The sequence below is a fragment of the Bos taurus genome, chromosome 28 (assembly GCF_002263795.3).
Source record: "Bos taurus isolate L1 Dominette 01449 registration number 42190680 breed Hereford chromosome 28, ARS-UCD2.0, whole genome shotgun sequence".
Lineage (NCBI taxonomy): Eukaryota > Metazoa > Chordata > Mammalia > Artiodactyla > Bovidae > Bos > Bos taurus.
The window spans coordinates 23,163,492-23,184,547 of NC_037355.1; the positions used below are offsets into that span (position 1 = coordinate 23,163,492).

At 35.8% G+C, this 21,056-nt stretch overlaps 1 protein-coding gene across 5 annotated transcripts in view; it reads right to left on the bottom strand.

Annotated features, from left to right (window-relative positions):
• The window catches only part of CTNNA3 (catenin alpha 3), a 1,905,103-nt gene that overhangs the window by 888,802 nt on the left and 995,245 nt on the right, over window positions 1-21,056 (bottom strand). For all 5 annotated transcript variants that reach the window (XM_005226477.5, XM_005226478.5, XM_059882614.1 and 2 more), the window contains 1 exon segment: window positions 13,646-13,798. In XM_005226477.5, coding sequence (XP_005226534.1) covers window positions 13,646-13,798 — 153 coding nt within the window.

Sequence of the window (21,056 nt, forward strand, 5' to 3'; positions counted from 1 at the left end):
AGCAACCAGGAGACTGCAAAAAACTAATAATATTAGATTTTTCTTGTATATGCAATACCATAAGTGAAAGCTAACTCAAAGTTAATCTAATACATAAATGTAAATGTATAAAACTCCTAGAATAAAACATAAGTGCAAATCTTCATAATTTTTAAGTAGTCAATGGTTTCATATATATGAAGCCAAACGTACAAAGAACAAAATAAAAAAAGAAGTCAATAGAACTTTGTCAATATTTAAAACTTTTGACTTTCAGATGCAGACACATCTTGATTACTCAAATGAAGGAGACACATAGAATATACCAAAGAATGGATAATTCTCAAACCATTTATAAAGTAATAGAATGATGGATAAAAATGATAAGGCATGAACTCTTGGTTAATTAAAATTTTTGCTTAATAAAAAATAGAAAAAAAACCTGTTAAAAAAAAAACAAAAACAAAGGGTACCATCAAGAAATGAAAAGACAACACACAAAATGGAAGAAAACTTTGCAAATTACATATCCAATAAGGGACTTGCCTCTAGAATACAGAAAGAAATGCTGCTGCTACTGCTGCTAAGTTGCTTCAATCTTGTCCGACTCTGTGCGACCCCATAGACGGCAGCCCACCAGGCTTCCCAGTCCCTGGAATTCTCCAGGCAAGAATACTGGAGTGGGTTGCCATTTCCTTCTCCAATGCAGAAAAGTGAAAAGTGAAAGTAAAGTCGCTCAGTCCTGTCCGACTCTTCGCGACCCCATGGACTGCAGCCCACCAAGCTTCTCCGTCCATGGGATTTTCCAGGCAAGAGTACTGGAGTAGAGTGTCATTGCCTTCTCCGATAGAAAGAACTACTATATCTCAATAATAAAAAGATAACAATCCAATTTGCAAAATGAGTCAAAGACTTAAACTAATATTTACCTAGAAAAGATATACAAGTAGGCAATAAGCAAATGAAATTACATAGCATAATTTGCCATGGGGGAATTGCAAATCAAAGCAACAATGAGATGTATCCAGTAGGATGACTATAATCAAAGGCAGACAATAAGTGTAGACAAGGATGAGTAGAACTGAAACCCTCACACATTGCTGGTAGGAATAAAATGGTAGAGCCTGGTACCCCTAGAAAAGGATCTGGCAGTTTCTCAAATGGTTAATACAGGATTATCACCTGTGGTAAATATAGGGTTATCACATGACTCAGGAATTCCACTGTTAGGTTGTACCCAAGAAAAATAAAAACATATGCCCACACAAAAACCTGTATAAAAATGTTCATCAGAATTACAAATAACAGCCAAAAGGTGGAAAGAACTCAATGCCCAACAATTTATGAATAAACAAATAAATCATGATATACCCACACACAGAATTAGCCCTAACAGGGAATGAAGTGTTGGTGCATGCTACTCATGATGAAACCTGAAAACATTATGCTGAGCGAAAGAAGCCAGTCACAAAAGACCACATGTTGTTTGATTCCACTTATACATAGCATCAAGAATAGGCAAATCTACAGAGACAGAAAGTAAATTAGTGATTATCTAGTTTAGGTGGGATAAAAATGCTTTAAAATTGATTGTGATGATTGCACAACTCTGAATATTCTAAAAATCACTAGAATGTATATATTTTAATAGGTACATTATAAAGAATTATATCTTTATAATTTTATCATAAAAATGATGTTCAATATCATGAGTAATTAGGGAAATGCAAATTAAAATTATTATAAAATATAAAAATAATTATATACAGTAGAATGGCAAAATGAAAAATTTGACAATACCAAGTACTGGCAAGGATATGGAGCAACTGGAAATTGTACACATTGCTGGAGGGAAGGCAAAATAGCCATTTTAGAAAAAAAAAAGTTTGACAGTTTCTATTACATTAAACATGCAGGTACCATATAACTCCCTGTACCATATAAGAAATCTGCACTGCTATTTCTGGGAAGTTAATGTGCCAGTCCAATCCTATCTCTAAAATACCCCTCTTTCTATTTCTCCTTTGCCTAATTTGAGTTCCAGACAGTTTATTTATTTAAATTCTTCGCAGCCTGCCATGTGGGATCTTACCTCCCTGGCCAGGGATTAAACCTGTGCCCCCTGAATTGGAAATGCAGAGCTTAACCACTGGACTACCAGGGAAGCCCCTAATCTGACTTTTAAACAAAAAATCCTTTTATGTTGACAGCTTAGAAGTCAGTTCTCCAAAAATGTAATGTTTTATCCTAAACCTACCCAATAACCATAAATGTCCTCATAGAACCCAGTAGTTCACCCACATAATTTATCACAACCATACACAATTACCATTTACTGCCTCCTTGACGATAAGCTCCAATAGAGCAAAGTCTATCTTTTTCTCTCTGTGATTGAACCCCCAGCACCAGCACAGCTCATGCCTTAAAAAATACTTGTCTGAGGATAGATCTTTTTGCAAACATAATGCCAACTCTTTAGACATGATGTTGCTAGCAAAGGAAAATTAAAACAACTAGATGTTCTCCTTTGACACAATGAATAATAATTTGACTATAGCTATAGTTGTAGTGAAAGAGTGAGAAGGAGAGTTTAAGTGAAAGAAAGATGGGGGAAGGAGAAAGAGAATTTGTAGCAGTCATTTAACAGACTGATTCAAACCACAAAATTCAAACCCTCTAAAGATGTTCTGCTTTTCTTTTGGAACTCCATGCATAATTTCACAAAACTGTCAAAGAATGATCTAGAAAACCCAAGTCTCTTTTCATGTTCCTTATACTATAGACAAAGTGATCAAAGGAATGCAAAGTAAATTTGACTCAATTTTCAGTAATGGGAGCATTTTTTAAAAAGCATCAAATATAACACTTCCTTTTACAGAAAGTGTCAGGCTAACTGATTTCTTATAAAAGGAATGTTTTGAACATACACAAGTTATAGCTTTAACTGAGTTTAACAAACATATGAAATGCCCTTTGGCAAGATCCCCCTTTATGTCTCCCCATTTCTACCCTAGAATTGCTTCCAAGCAACAGAGATGATAAGAGGAAATCTTATCTTGTCTGAGCTCTTAACCCTTTTCAATTTACCTCCTATTTCAAAGATTAACTACTAGAGGAAAGAAAATTGAAATGAGCCCACTTCCCTAAACCAACTTCTTTCCATATTTTACTACCTAGCTTCAACACCCAATTATTAACATCAGGACATTCTCTAGATATTATCTACATTTCCTACAAAAATACATCTTGCTAAAGCTTGTCTTTCAAAACTTGACCTCATAGCAGAGACTGAAAATCTACTGGTCTCTGGCATTATGTATTGGCACAAATGATGAAATTCTAGTTTTGCTTTAATTTTGTTTTAAAGTGATTCAGTTGTCTACACCTAGAAATAAAGAATTTTACATTAAAATCTGTATTTCACGGTTCTTTTAAAAAATTATAATGTCAGAATCCAGGGTCTGCATTTATGCATAGCAATACCTGACCAAAGATGAGTGAGGCCAGTCATTTACATTGTTTATCTCCTCCATTTCATCAGACGCCCATCCCACGGAATCATTACATTCATTACTAACTTGTCCTCTACTGTAAACATTTGAATTTTCTGCCCCTACCTTAGCGATGCTCTGCACCACAAGGCTGTAAAGGGACTAAGTAAAGCGGGCACTTCTAAATGCATATTTAGGTTAGGAAGAGTACTTCTAATACAGTGCTCTGCAAGTTTTAATTTAATAGACTTTTGTGGACTAAGAATGCTAAACAGTGTAAATAACACTGATTATAAGTCAAAATATATTTCAAGTTCTGGAAAATCACCTTACAGATGAACTACCTGTAGTGATCTCATTTAGGTCTTATATCCTGGACTAACCACAAAGCTAAATAGTTAACCAAGAGTTATGAAGAACACCTGAATACAGAAGTATTTCACGAGTGTAAACATGTGCTTCTGACTTTCTGCTTCTCTAGCTAAGGAAGGTGGAATAAGATTAGAGATTCTTAGGAAAAAAAAAATGAAATCAACTCTTGGAACTTTTGCAACTTGATCCACTTACTGGCAGGTCTCTCATCTGAAAGGCATTCAGAAGGGTTTCTGCTCTCACCATCAAGGAATTAAATGAGTAAGACTTGGGTTCACTTTCTATTTTTTAGATTTATTGTGCTACCTTTATTCCTTTAATCCCTGCCATTGATAAAACCAAGTTGATTCCCTACTCTGCCATTTATTAGATGTGTGATATTAGGCTAGTTGCTTCATTTCTTCCAGCTAAGTTTCCTTATCAGCAAAATGGTAATAAAATATCTCTCTCAATCATATTGTCAGCATTAATATAAGGTAATGAGTATAAAGTGCTTTGCATGACGGTACAGATTACTAATATAATTTATTTTTCTTTATTTTCTTCTCTTTTTTTTTCTCTTGTTATTACTAAAAAAAAAGTAACTTGCATCCTATGAAATCTATAAAATAACCACCCTTCCAATACTTTATTTAACTTCATCCAAGTTATCTATGCATAAAAAACAAACAGACAAAAAAAAACCTCTTCTTTCTGGTTTCTAGAATTTTAAATGTCAGTAAAAGATTATTTAATCCTTTGTTTTGCATCTACGGATAATTAAATTGAATTCCATAGAGGCTAATTAATTTGCTAAAGTCACCTAAGCAGGTGAGTCAAACCCATACATTTTAAAACACACAAGATAAAAATGAAACCAGTTTTAAACAGCAGGAATCTGTATAAATGACCTCTATAGATCACATTGTAGGGACTCTCTCTATTTCTTTTTAATTGAGTGGAATAGTGAATTGATTAAAAGAAATAGATTATCTCCAACTTGCATAATCAGACTGTTGATTCAAAAAAAAGAAAATTTTGGTGGCTTCTAGGTCTCAGATTATTCATCAGTAATTATCAGCAAGTTTGCTTGTTAACTTTTGGCCAAATAGAGTCATGGAGAGTAATATGTGGAAGTTTTCAGTTTCAGAGAAGTTTTGTATTAATTAATTATACACCAAAATATTGAGTACACAATTTCAGCACAAGATATTTTTGCACATGCCTATTTTTACACCTGTTAATATTCCTGAAAAACACTCATATCTGTATCTGGAAGTTGTACACAAACATTCATCAACTACAGTATATTTGAAATTACCTTATAAAATGAATTTTCTAAAAGAAAATTTTCATTGCTCATCGGGATTTTGGAGATTCAAGTAAGCTCTTTCCAGATAAGATTTTTGGGAAAAAAAAAAAAAAAAACGTCAAAGAGAGGAAAGGGAAGAAGACACCAAATAATACTGTCCACATTATGCGGCATTTTAATGTGTCAACCTTTTCAATCTTACTATTATCTTCACTTTACAATGGGGCATGTCATTCGAATGCAGAGTTCCAAAGAATAGGAACAAGAAATAAGAAAGCCTTTTTCAAAGTTCAATGCAAAAAAATAGAGGAAAACAATAGAATGGGAAAGACTAGAGATCTCTTCAAGAAAATTAGAGATACCAAAGGAATATTTCATGCAAAGATGGGCACAATAAAGGACAGAAATTGTATGGACCTAACAGAAACAGAGGATATTAAGAAGAGGCGGCAAGTATACACAGAAAAATTATCCAAAAAAGATCTTCATGACCCACATAACCATGATGGTGTGATCATTCACCTAGAGCCAGACATCCTGGAATGTGAAGTCAAGTGGGCCTTAGGAAGCATCACTATGAACAAAGCTAGTGGAGGTGATGGAATTCCAGTTGAGCTATTTCAAATCCTAAAAGATGATGCTGTGAAAGTGCTGCACTCCATACACCAGCAAATTTGGAAAACTCAGCAGTGGCCACAGGACTGGAAAAGATCAGTTTTCACTCCAATCCCAAAGAAAGGCAATGCCAAAGAATACTCAAACTACCACACAATTGCACTCATCTCACACGCTAGCAAAGTAATGCTCAAAATTTTCCAAGACAGACTTCAACAGTATGTAAACTGTGAACTTCCAGATGTTCAAGTGGGATTTAGAAAAAGCAGAGGAATCAGAGATCAAACTGCCAACATCTCTTGGATCACCGAAAAAGCAAGAGAATACCAGAAAAACATCTACTTCTGCTTTATTGACTACGACAAAGCCTTTGACTGTGTGGATCACAAAATGTGGAAAATTCTGAAAGCGATGGAAATTCCAGACCACCTGATCTGCCTCCTGAGAAATCTGTATGCAGGTCAGGAAGCAACAGTTAGAACTGGACATGGAATAAGAGACTGGTTCCAAATTGGGAAAGGAGTACATCAAGGCTATATATTGTCACCCTGCTTATTTAACTTATATGCAGAGTGCATTATGAGAAACGCTGGGCTGGATGAAGCACAAGCTGGAATCAAGATTGCCTGGAGAAATATTAATAACCTCATATATGCAGATGACACCACCCTTATGGCAGAAAGTGAAGAGAAACTAAAAAGCCTCTTGATGAAAGTGAAAGAGGAGAGTTAAAAAGTTGGCTTAAAACTCAACATTCAGAAAACTAAGATCAAGGTATCCGGTCCCATCACTTCATGGCAAATAGATGGGAAAACAATGGAAACAGTGACAGACTTTATTTTGGGGGGCTCAAAATCACTGCAGATGGTGATTGCAGCCATGAAATTAAAAGACACTTGCTCCTTGGGATAAAAGCTATGACCAACCTAGACAGCATATGAAAAAGCTAAGATATTACTTTGCCAACAATGGTCTATCTAGTCAACACTATGGTTTTTCCAGTGGTCATGTATGGATGTGAGAGTTTGACTATAAAGAAGCTGAGAATTGAAGAACTGATGCTTTTGAACTGTGGTATTGGAGAAGCCTCTTGAGAGTCCCTTGGACTGCAAAGAGATCCAACCAGTCCATCCTAAAGGAAATCAGTCCTGAATATTCATTGGAAGGACTGATGTTGAAGCTAAAACTCCAACACTTTGACCACCTAATGTGAAGAGCTAACTAACTGGAAAAGACCCTGATGCTTGCAAGATAGAAGGCAGGAGGAGAAGGGGACGACAGAGGATGAGATGGTTGGAAGGTATCACTGACACTATGGATATGAGTTTGAGTAAACTCTGTGAGTTGGTGATGGACAGGGAAGCCTGGCATGCTGCAGTCCTTGTAGTCACAAAGAGTAGGACACAACTGAGCGACTGAACTGAACTGAATGCCTTTCACAGATCAGATATGAGATACTGAGCAACTTTCCAAAGAACATCAAGAAAATCTTCATATTCCACTTTTTACTAGTAAGTCATACTGTTACAATCTTTACAGATTTCCTAGGATTAATGGACTTTCAACTACTTTTTTATACACTAATTAACTCAACAATGATTTATTGAATGTTTTACTACCCTTATTATATGGCTAGTAAAGACAGGCCTTAAGTGTAAATATACACCAGATTTCTAAGATGTAGTACAAAAAAGATGTCTCATCAATAGTTTTTTATATTAATTACATATCAAAATAATAATATTTTGACTGTGCTGGATTAAATAAAGCATCATTAAAATTAGTTTACCTGTTTATTTTTAGAATGCCTACTGGGAAATTTAAAATTATGTATGTGGCCGGGCTTCTATTTCTATTGGATACCATTAAGTCCTGAGATATTTGCTTGTCTGTTCCAATTTCATCATAACAACTAAGTTTCTTCTTTCTCTTTAATGTATGATAATAAATTAGGTTTTAGATGCAGTCATTTTTAAATGACAGTTTATGTTCATGAGATTTGAATCAATTATTAAGGGTAGAAATTTTTAAGTTTGGATGAAAAATTGCCCCTATACAATATGACTTCCCTTTAGAGCCTCCCCTGGTGACAAGCAACTTGCTGGATCCAGTTCTATAAGATGGAATCTAATTTCTTCACCCTGGCATTCAAATATTCAAGGCTATTCATGAACTACCACTAACTCACTTTCCACTACCAATTTAACAATCTAGATTTCATTTCTACTATATTCTTCAACACAGGGATGAGAATTGTGCCTTTATTTATGCCGTATCTCCACTCAGAGTTCTAGTTTTTCAAATCCAAATCCTGACTAGTTTTCAAGGCTTTATGTAAATATTGCTAACTTCATGTTGAATTTCCAAACTAATCTCACATAATTTTCTTTCTCCTTTTAATTCCAAAACACTGTATTCCATTCAAAAATACCTGTATTTGTTATGGAAAGTCTATGACTTATCTCTAATTGTCTAACCTTTCCCTATATTCCAAAGATCAATAATAGAAAATTAATAAAGAAACCTCTAAAATATGGAAAGGTCACTCACCATGATTTCAGGATAGGCTTTCAAAAATCAAGTGTAGCTAAAAGAAGGTTATAATGCTGAGCAGTTTCTACTCCAGGGAGTGGGCAGTCACACCTGTGTGCTCTATTCTGTATAAGCAAAAACATTTCTGACTTAGCTATAATATCCCCTCACCACCAAAAGAGGAGAGCTGCCAAGATGCTCACTGAGAACAGTTGTTAGTTTGTGTACAAGTGTAAATATCAGTTTGTTCTTTTTCTTTTCTTCTTGAGGGGTGGAAAGGAGGAAGAATGGGATAGGACTCTAAAAGCCTGATTTATTTATATCCAAACATATCCTTATTTTATAACAGATGATCAGTTAAAGCATTGTATGACATTTGAACAGCATTCTGTCAAAATGCAACAATATTAGTAGAGCTGATAGCAACGAGCACTTCTTGCAAACAGCAAGAGTCCCCTCTAAAGTCTCTCTTGGCACTGGGGCTTTGCTAAATCTGGCTTGCCATTTTGTGAGTGGGAACAATCAGCTTTGTAGGTTGGAGGGAAGTATTATAATTAAATGTCCACCCACTTTTTCCTTTTTGATGAAAGGCTCCCATGACTTACTAAAATAAGGTACATCAAGACAGATGAATTTTTGATGAATAAGTCAAAGCACTGACGAAGCTGGCTTTTCACATAAAGAAACTTCACTAATTCACAGGAAATTTTTAGGCCTAGATTATTAACACTGTCATGCTTAATAATAATTAACATGATAATATCCATGGAACAAACAGGAGATTTTACCATTCAATTGGTAGCAAATGTAGTGTTCAGCATGATTTACTTGCTGAAAACAAATAGTAATACAACCAAAAAAAAAAAAAAATGGTGGAATTTTTAAGATTTAATTTTAGAGAAATATTAAATAATAGCCATTATAAAAACAATGCCTTTATTTAATATATAATAGTATGGTTTTGAATAATAGTTATAATATCACATTAAAGTTACAAACTGTATCTCTGAAGTGGGCAAAAGTCTTAAATGATGTTATCAAATTGCTATAAATTCCTTCTGAAGGAGATCTGGAGCATGGTTTCTAATGTCTGGTTTTGATAATTATTAGCAAAGGCACTGGCTATTATCACTGTGAAGTATTATTTTAAAGCATCCTTGTACAATAGAGTAGAAAGGGATGCTACTAAATAATTGGGATCAGGCGTATATCTCAAGTCCAGTTACTGGAACTCTTCAGTCAACTTTTTATAGAGAAAGAAGACTGCATTGGTGTTAGGAATGTGCTTCTTCATTCAAGACAAGATACATTGAGAACTAGCTTATAGACTTTGCTATTAGAGGAGGTTTAAAGCAATAAGAAATAAAATCCTTACTCTCAAGAATTACTGAATATTTTTATTTTTAAAGTAAAATTAGTATTTTAAACTTCCTGTTTAATAGTATGATTGGTGGCAGCCAGTAGAGTTAATGGTGCCCTAAGACATCATCTCATGCGAAGAGTTGACCCATTGGAAAAGACTCTGATGCTGGGAGGGATTGGGGGCAGGAGGAAAAGGGGACGACAGAGGATGAGATGGCTGAATGGCATCACCGACTCAATGGACATGAGTTTGAGTGAACTCCAGGAGATGGTGATGGACAGGGAGGCCTGGCGTGCTGCAATTCATGGGCTCGCAAAGAGTCGGACACGACTGAGCGACTGAACTGAACAGAAACTTACTAAATAATAAAATAGACATGACTTCACTAGATAATGAGAATGTTTAGGCCTAATTCATTGGTCACTCTGCTTCTCATTCCTATTTCTTTATCCAATGCTCTGAATATTTTTTTGTTTTCTACATATTTCCCATAGAATTTCTTACCATTTTGTGGTTTTTTTTCCTTTGTGTTCAGTTCTACATTTTTACTATTCCTTTCACAGAAGTCACAAGTTAATCATTATCTAAAGCATTCCTTTAAACAGCATGGAGTTTTTCTCCAAAGATCTGACAGGAATTCTTTAAAAATGGACTTTTTTTTCTTCACATTTAAGACTTCCCTCAACAAGTTCACGTTTAGATTGCAGATTTCTCTGACAGAGTTGAGGTATCAAAACCCAGACAGACTGAAAATAGTTTTTTTCCTGAAGTCATTTAGATTCTAAGACTTTTGCCCTGCTATGTCAGATACCCCAGCTTGGAAATAAGATGGGTATGTGTGCATGTCTGTATAGGGGCAGTGGTAAGGAAAAAGGAGGTGGTAAGACTGGTAAGCAATCTATACAAAGTGAACTCACAATATCCTCTGAAAATGATATATTTGAGCTGTCTTATGTACTCAGACTCTGTCCCAGACACTTCTGTCTCAATGTTTGTAGTAAATTAATGATGATTTTCTCTGTTGCTTTGGTTAGACAGCTCCTTTCAAAAAAAGAATTTTCCCAGGAGATAAATGCAGTGCTCCTTCCTCCCCCTCCAACTCCTTGATATATACAATCCAGTGTTCAAGCAGTACACTTAAAAACCATTTTCATTTTCTTCTATGTCTTTATCTCTTAGAAAGGTAAGACTGTCTCTTGTAATGTGTCAGATCTTACAGTTTTAGAAACTGGTAGTGACCTTGGTGGTTATCTTGTTCAACCCTCACTTTACAGCTGAAGCAAATGAAGCCCTGAGGAGAGAAGTGTAGACTAAAGGTGGTCACAAATATTCTGCTACTCCTTCCAGCCAGAGGTGGAGTCTCATGCCTCCTCCTATCCCCTTGTGTTTGGTCAGGCCCTGTGACTGCTTCAGTCAATAAACTACAGTGGAAACTGCACTCTATCAACTTCTGGGCCCAGACATTAAGGGAATGTCAGCTCTACTTCCTGTTTCTGACTTGCTCTTGGGACTTCTCATCTCAGAACCTAGAAATTATGCTGCAAGACGCTGAAGCCACATGGAAAAGCTATATATTGGTTTGTGCTCCAGTCAACAACCACAGCTAAGCTCCCATCTGACAGATAGCATGCACTTTCAAACTTGTGAATGGACCATCTTGGAGGTCTAGCCTAGTTAAACCTTTGAAAGGCTTCATCTCCAACCAACAGTTGGCAACAAGAACATGAGAGCCCCTACATAAGAACTGCCCAGCCAACAAGCAAATCAATAAGAGAATAATCGTAAATAATAAATTACTGTTTTAAAGCACTAAGTTTGAGGATGTTTGTTAAGTAGTAAAAACTTATTGGAACTGAAGGCAAGTTTCTAGGTAATAACAGAATGAGAACTGAAACATTCCAAAGCCAACATAACCTCGTTATAATGTGCTAAGGGAACAAAGATAGTTGAATAAGACCCATTCTCCATCCCTCAGTAACTCAAAATTTCAAAAATCTGTTATTGTTTCATATTCACATTAAATATAGAATTTTCAAAATCCTTAAAAATTTAAAATAGATTCTTAGAGCTCTATCTACAGAATAATAAACTATCATTTTGTAATAAAATTAAGGTAGTATTCTCAAGGGTCCTGGAAGGCAGCATTTTTCTAATAAGTTTTATGAAAGAAAGAGTACTTTAGGTAAATTGATTTGGGGAAAATTTAACTTAAAGAGATCTCTTTATATCTGGATTTTTCAGAAATGTAAAATCTCCACAAAGACAAATAGAACTTTTTTCCCCAAAACTGTGTGATCAAGGAGTCCTTCATCGAGCACCTTAAGAGATTTATGTCTCATTAGAAACTAAACTGAAAATAGAAGTAAGGATGAAATATTAGCAGAAACCAACTTTTACTCTGAATTTTTCACTAAAAAGTTACTTTCATAATTTAGTGTTCCTTCAGCTTAGAAAACACATTTCTAGACAAAAGGTTTATGATTCATAGGGACAGCATTTAGTTTGGTGCCTTTAATGACTTGCTCCTTCTGTTCTGCTCTCTTTTAATTTTTAACATTTTCCTGTGGGAATAGTTAATAAATATTTGAGGAATGAGTACAAGAAGGAATATATAAATAAATAATAAGCAATTGACTGGATTAGTTAAATGCAAGCAAACCTGGAACTCAGCTTTGACTCTTCATTAGCTCGGTCTGGGTTTTGTACGTCATTTCCACATAAGGCCAATGGGAATTATATCAGTTGCCCTGTTCTCATAGAATTCTTGGGAGCTTCAAACATTTCAAAGTTGGAGGTAAGGCAGTTTTAGGGCTGAAATTTTCTTAGTAACCACTTATTTATCCACTCCTCTCATTTTCTAAATGTGAGGATTGGGGTGCAGAATGCTTATAGTGGAAGTGCTGGTTACACGGAAACTTCCTTCCCAGCAGATCCACATTAAAAATGTTGGGAAAGTCTTTCACCTTCATAAATATTGTGTAGAATGCTGTGTTTCTAATTCAAGTGGTGACTATTTCTAATACAAATTTGATAAGCAATTTGGGCCCCCAAACACATGTTCCACCACAGAGTTCATGGCCTATATGGGAAGGTTCTGGCAATCAAAACATTTAATAATCAGCACAGCATGGGCACTGACAATGAGTCTAGACACAAGCCAAAATCAACTGGTAGAGTCATACTAATGGGTACTAGTTCAGTATGAGAATCAGTCCAACCACATTTCCCCCTCTCTGCCACTGGTTCCTGGGCTTGTGAGTACTCTCACTTTTTTACTGGAGTTGGGCATTCTTCCACTCGACTTTCTCTTATACCGTGACTGCAATACTGATGCCCATAGTATGGCAGATTTCATTATCTGTCTTCTAGGAATTTCCCAGCACTTCATAGCTCCTTCATATGCCAACCCACCTCCCAAAACATGGGGTATGTCTCCAGTTTCCAAGCAGAAGAGGATTATAGTTTTATTATCATCTCCTCTTGCTTCTACTGGGACATGGACCAATCCACTATCTCTACTTAATTACTCTGGGTTTCTCTATCCCTGTATATCCTACATTCTACAGTCATGTTTCATAGTTGAATATGATTTGAAAGGCTGAGGAGTAACATAATCATGAAAAGATGAGAAACAATAAAATGGCATGAGAGAGAGCATCTAATACTTTTAAAGTAGAATATGAAGACAATATTTGTAATGATAAAATCCATGTTTAACCAGGTTTTGTGTGTGTGTGTGTGTAGCTCTGAAAAGAAAATGTATTAATAAAATATATTCATCATATTTTCACAATTCTTTCTAATTTATAAAATGTTCCTTTCCAAGCCAATGGGAATAGTTCATGCAATTTGAGATACATACCTTCATATTACTTTGGCCCATCTCTGTTTCATTTGCTGTAAATGGTCAAAAGTTTGTGTTTGAGCTCAGTTCAGCTATAAATGCAGAATGAGAGCCCTATTCTCCTGGATTTAGAGTAGTTATAATTCCAGCGCACTTACCTCTACAAGCCTGCTGGTGTGTTCACGGAATATTGCAGCATATTCTTTTATTTCCTTTTCCCGGCCATTCTTGGCAGCTTCAGTGAGAACCAGAAGTGGGACTGTTGTATCCAAAAAGGAGTCTGACACATGATCTATGATAGCCTTACGGAGCTGAGGAGAAGTAAAACATTCAGTTTTTTTTCCACCCCAGGAAATGGTTCATATTATTTCATATTTTTACAATATCAGTAATTATAAAATTCCTTTTATATATTTTTGCACAGTCTTTTAAAATCATAATATTTAAGACTGTGTATGAATGTTGCTTACAAAGCTGAAACAAGGTAAATATCCAAGAAAAAAAATTATTGAGCAATAGCTTTCTTGCTCTCAAAAATTACTATTTTTTTCTTAAACTGTACTTAGCCTAGAGGTCAAATTATAAGTGACAGTACTCCATTTTTCCCTCAAAGAAATTGCACTCTTATAATGTTTATGCATGTGTACAAACAACATGGTTCAGCATGTATTTTCATAATTACAAAATTATAAAATGTTTTCTGCCTTGTAGGAAGAACTCATGATAAATTTTGATTAGCTAAATTGTAGACTTCAAAGTAATTAAACCAAGTTAGATCACTGATTATGCCAGTTGATAACAGATTAATAGAGCAAGGAGAATAATAAATGAGTTTTGATGTCCAATTTTCTTTGTTTGCATTAATTGTTCTTGCCCTCACACCTTAAATTATTAAACAAGTATAACATTCTGCTACAATTAGTTCTTTTAAATTAAATTATGTGTAAGCTTATAAATGACAATCAGGCAATTATTCTACTCAGCAGATATTTTCTGAAATTTAAAACTAAGTTGGAAAAATAATGCATTATATTTATATAATATTGAGTTTTTAAGGATCACAATATCTTGAATGTTTCATTAACAATGGCAATGAGAATGAATGGTTCCAAAGTTTTTGGTCAATTCCTTCACTTAATTTAATAACCTATGTAATAAAACAAAGATATGAATAGCTATCAGACAGAATCTGTAATTTGCCTTCTGTGAAAATTACATTTTAGTATATATTTTAAAACCAGGAGATACTTATTCTAGTTTTGGATTACATGAGAATTAATATACTTTCAAGGGGTTGAATGATGTAGCTACATGGAAAAACAAAACAAAACACTGTCTCTCTTCCTTTAGCAATGATAGGATATATCCATAGTAGTTATAGATTTGGGGGCAGAAAATACCTTCATCTAAGATAGTGGTGCTTTCTCAGAAGAACTGTGAAATTTTATGGCTATCAACAATTTCACAAAGGCAATAGGAAGATCCCCAAGGAAAGATTCTGCTTAGCATGCAGACAAGTAAATCACTAACGGCAACTAATTAACATTTACTGAGCAGTTACTTCCACAGGGTGTAGAGTGCTAAGTGTTTCCAGGAGAGGGAAAGACCTTAAGTGAATGAGCTGTTTGATGTCCACAAAGAGTAGACCAGTGGAGTCAGACAACAGATAAGTTAGGAGTTAGCTGGCAACTATAAGGTGCGTTAGTTCTACATACGTAAGGGAAAAGTAGAAGAAATCTCTCAGAGGTGGAGTTATTTACAATGACCTTCTCTTCCTTTTATCCTTTTTTTCTTTCATTAACATATAGAAGGAGGGCCAAGAGAAGATTTGCACTAAAGATACTGGATTGAAAGCCAGCATACATATGGTAGGTAATTCAAACCAAGGAGGTGAACAGAATGATATAGAGGGACATTCACAGTGAGATGTCCGTGAATAAAATCTTAGAAAATATTACCACTTATGAGTAATATGGGCATGTTGGATAGATGAAAGAGTAGGACCTTAAAAAGAGACTGACATGATGGCCATGCAACACAGATCAAATGATCAACAGTCAAAAGGGATACTTTCAAATAAATTTGTTTCAATGCCCTACAAATGAACTTATCCTACCAAACGCAATTGTAATACCTACATTATAGATATGTTGAATCTCTTTTTCTATGTATTTGATTTCATTCAATTCAACAAGTATTTCTGAACACATTTCCCCTGAATTTCTACCAAGAACTAGATATTGTGAGAAATGTCAAGTTGGAAACACAGGATTCCTGATAATCTAATGGAGGAGACAGTGCCATTAAATATTATAATAAAGGAAAATCAAGAGACTGACAGGAATTTCAAGAAGATAAAACGGTTCAGAATTGTATTTTAAAGATAAGTTAAATTAAAAGAACCAAGACTTCTCGATGGGATTTGACCACTAGATTATTAAGTTTTAGGGGAAAGTGGGAACAGGAACCCTATTGCTCTGGTTGGAAGAGTGAATGGGAGTGAAGACGTGGAGATGGAATAAACTCCTGTTTCTAGTAATTTGATTGTCACATAAAGCAATAAGACTTGGTATTAACTACATTGAGACAGGTTTAAAGAGGGATTGTTTCTCATATAAAAGACTTTGATGTGTGTTCTTATCTACAACTAAACTCGGAAAGTCAGACTGAGATTGTCCTCCTATGCTTTAAAAAATTACATTTTGATGTATTACCATATAAAAATTGATAGTAATACAAATAACTGTTGTCTTAGATTGTGCCAATCTATGTAAATACTTGAATAACTACAGCAATCTCCTTCCAGGATGGATATATTTGCTCTGGTCTGCATCTTTCCTCAGTGGTACCACACTGTCTTTCCTTCATTTTAAAGATATTTACTCCCCTGTCCTTTTTTCATTATTGTTTCTTCAAGTTTCCAACTAATTTCCTCTGCTACTCATTCCATCCAGCACCTCATATACAAATATTAATATATCTATAGAGTTGCAGTTTGATATATAGCTGATTTACTATTAATTAAATAATAAATTCTTTGATTAATTTTTTTAGACTAAACCAAATTTGTTGTTGTTCAGTGACTTAGTCATGTCTGACTCTTTGCCACCACATGGACTGCCACAGCCCAGGTTTCCCTATCCCTCACCATCTCCCGGAGTTTTCTCAAACTCACATCCACTGAGTCAGTGATGCCATCCAACCATCTTGTCTTCTGTTGTTCCCTTCTCCTTCTGCAATCAATGCTTCCCAGCATCAGGGGCTTTTCCAATGAGTCAACTCTGTGCATCAGGTGGCCAGAGTATTGGAGCTTCAGCATCTGTCTTTCTAATGAATATTCAGGGTTGATTTCCTTTAGGACTGACAGGTTTGTTCTCCTTGCAGTCCAAGGGACTCTCAAGAGTCTTCTCCAACACCACAGTTCAAAAGCATCAATTCTTTAATGTTCAGCCTTCTTTATGGTCCAACATCTCACATGACTATATAGTTTTGGAAAAACTATAGCTTTGACTCTACAGACCTTTGTTGGCAAAGTATGTCTCTGCTTCTTAATACACTATCTAGGTTTGTCACAACTTTTCTTCCAAGGAGCAAGAGTTTTAACTTCATGGCTGCAGTCACTATCTGCAGTGATTTTGGACCCCAGGATAATAAAATCTGTCACTGTTTTCATTGTTGCTCCATCTATTTGCCATGAAGTAATGGGACTGGATGCCATGATCTTAGTTTTTTGAATGTTGAGTTTTAAGCCAGGCTTTTCACTCTCCTCTTTCATTTTCATCAAGAGGCTGTTAGTTCCTCTTCGCTTTCTGCCATAAGGGTGGTGTCATCTGCATAACTGAGGTTACTGATATTTCTTTCTGCAATCTTGACTCTAACTTGTGCTTCACCCAGCCCAGCATTTCACATGTACTCTGCATAAAAGTTAAATAAGCAGCATGACAATATACAGCCTTGACGTGCTCCTTTTCCAATTTGGAACCTGTCCGTTGTTCCATGTCCGGTTCTGTTACTTCAGAACACATTTTTTGCTTTTTTTCTAAGTCATGTTGCTAACTACATAATATGATAAATGAGAAAAAGGGTACCACGTATTATATTCAGTAGAACAAGACAGAACTGGAAAATATGCTTTCAAATAAGTTCTGTGCCAATGTTTTCATGATTCTGTTGGAAAATGGCTAAAATTACCTGATACAAGATATTACCATGCATAATGAGCAAAACGAAACTTCAGTATTTGTATATTCATTCAATGTAACAAATTCATCTTGAGTTATCTATCTAAGGGCAAAGCACCATTTGAGGCAATTTGGGGAATACTAGAATGACTGAGATGGGGTAACTTAGGGAGGAAGTGAGACAGAGATTGATGAGTATCTTACAGGAAGTGCAAACAAATAAAAAACAATTGACTGTCATGGTTAAGGAGGTTTCTATAAGGATGTGACATATATAATTCATTTAAAAAACTGATTAGGATGTTAAGAGTTGGAGCTGGCAAACATCATATTCTAGGAATAGAGATTATCACGAGCAAAGAAAATAGATCCTCCCGAATCACAAGCATCTGATGTGACTGGAATATGGTGCTAAAGATTGAAATAGGATTTCCTTAGGCAGAATGGAAATAGTGAAAGGTATTTGAGGTAAAAAGAACAAAATTCAGACTGAAAGATTAAAAGATGACAGAAGGAAATGGCCGGAAAATGGTGGTTTGTGTTAGACGTGAGAGATACCCTTAAGGTATAGCACGCAGTCAGCAGGCAGGGGGACATCTTTTTCGAAAGCACCTTCACCCCACGCAAACAACAAACAGCACAATTAATGCAACCAACCCACCCTTTTCTCACCAGATCATCTCTCTTACTAATTTCTGATCATTTACCCTCACATTCATAGCTATGATTACAGACTACATTAGAGGCCTTTGGTGCTTTACATCTCACCACTGGACCAGTCTCTGATTCCAGCTGTTATTCCTGGGGACAGTTCTATGTCCTCCAAAGACATCCCACCTCAAGTGTATTCCATGCTTCATTCTGTTATTCCTTCTCAGGGCCTGCTCCAAGTCTCTAGGAGATTCTCAGGTCAAGCACAAATAGCCTGCAAGTTCTGGAAACTCAACACCACTAGAAGTGACCCTCATCCAATGGGGATGGGAGCCACTGGATAAAATTCTCAGCTTCCATCTACTGATCAGACAATTCTGGGAGACATTCTGTCCCTTCTCAGAGGTCCTTAAGAAACTGATGCCTATAGTGACAACCTCAATAATATATTGGTTCCTCCTTTCCTGCCTGTTCTTTTATGCTTGAGGTTCTTTTACACTTGCTGCTAGTAATTACCTCTCAAATACATGACCTGAATAAAGGCCTCAGTCTTTGGATCTGCTTTCAGGAGAATCCAATACAAAGTGGACTCATGCATCTGGTGTTAGTGCTATTTGCTCACATAGCAAGTAACAGACTCTGATGTCTTACATAACTGCCCATTGATGATCACACTTTGCCACTTTTTGCAAAACACTCAGTTTAATTCTGCCATCTCCTGTATTATGGCTAGCTGTGAAAGAGGACATGAGATAAAACTATAAATGAACATGGGACAAGCTATGGAAGACACTGAAAGCTATGATAAGAAATTTCCTCTATATGTTCTGACATATTTATAGGAAATTTTTTCATTGAAATTGTACAGTCATCAATATCCATGTGTAATAACTAAGTAGGATCTATCTTGTTTATTTCTATACTATTTTCCTACCGAGTGAAACAATTCATTCCTTTCATTTGGGTGAAAAAACTTTAAAGAAGAATCCAACAAGCCAGTGTGAAAATAGGACAATCTTAGAAGCCACAGCACTTAAATATGAAGTTAGTGAGAGGACAATAGGAGTTAGTTTTCAGTAAATATCTGTTTGTGGTCAAAAATGAAACCTGCCAGGCACAAAACTAAATTGAGGGGTTTTCTACCTTTTCTCACTACAGTTTAATAAAAGGCTTTGAGACATCAATTTTTCTATTTCCCACTGATGTAAATGGTATGAGATCTCAAATAAAATACTATATTTCTCTACAATGGAAACCCAAAAGTGGGAGCTATGTCTTAAAACTGTAAGAAAACCCTGCACACACTCACAGCCCTACCAAATAAGGGATGAGAAAAATTGTGAGTAGAAGAGGATTGAAAAGAAAAGAAAGTGTTTTAGAAAAGAATCATCCTCAGAAAACCATGAAACTTATATTTGTGTACATGACTGTCATTTTAAGTCAAGTAGCAAAATATGACTTTTAAACTCAATTAACATAGGAACTATGTTATATAATAATAATGCAATAATTAATTCAGCATATACACTCTGTGTCAGCTTAATGAGATGTGTTTCTTATGGATACTTATTATTTGCTGAAGAGAATGATAAGGAGGAGGTATAAGAACCTACATATATTTTTATGAGTAGGCCCTGGTACTCCCAACAAAATTCTAAGAGATGGGAATACCAGACCACTTGAGCTGTCTCCTGAGAAATCTGTATGCAGGTCAAGAAGCAACAGTAAGAACCGGATATGGAACAACAGACTGGTTCCAAATTGGGAAAGGAGTACATCAAGGCTGTATATTGTCACCCTGCTTATTTAATTTATATGCAGAGTACATCATGAGAAATGCTGGGCTGGATGAAGCACAAACTGGAATCAAGATTTCTGGGAGAAATATTAATAACCTCCAATACACAGATGACACCACCCTTATGGCAGAAAGTTGAAGAGGAACTAAAGAGCCTCTTGATGAAAGTGAAAAAGGAAAGTGAAACAGTCTGCTTAAAACTCAACATTCAGAAAACTAAGATCATGGCACCCACTCCCATCACTTCATGGCAAATAGATGTGGAAACAATGGAAACAGTGACAGACTAACTTTTGGGCTCCAAAATCACTGCAGATGGTGACTGCAGCCATGAAATTAAAAGATGCATGTTCCTTTTAAGAAAAGTTATGACCAACTTAGACAGAATATTAAAAAGCAGAGACATTACTTTGCCAACAAAGGTCCGTCTGTCAAAGCTATGGTTTTTTCCAGTAGTCATGTATGAATGTGAGAGTTTGACTATAAAGAAGCTGAGCATTGAAGAACTGATGCTTTTGAACTGTGGTGTTGGAGAAGCCTCTTGAGAGTCCCTTGGACTGCAAGGAGATCCAACCAGTCCATCCTAAAGGAAATCAGTCCTGAATATTCATTGGAAGGACTGATGCTGAAGCTGAAACTCCAATACTTTGGTCACCTGATGCAAAAAACTGACTCATTACAAAAAATCCTGATGCAGGGAAAGATTGAGGGTAGTAGGAGAAGGGGACGACAGAGGATGAGATGGTTGGATGGCATCACCGACTCTATGGACATGAGTTTGAGTAGGCTCTGGGAGTTGGTAATGGACAGGGAAGCCTGGCGTGCTGCAGTCCATGGGGTCGCAAACAGAACAACTGAGTGACTGAGCTGAACTGAACTCCCAACAAGGAGAAGAGATGGCTATAGCAGTTCAAAAATTCAGCAACTATAGAATCAATC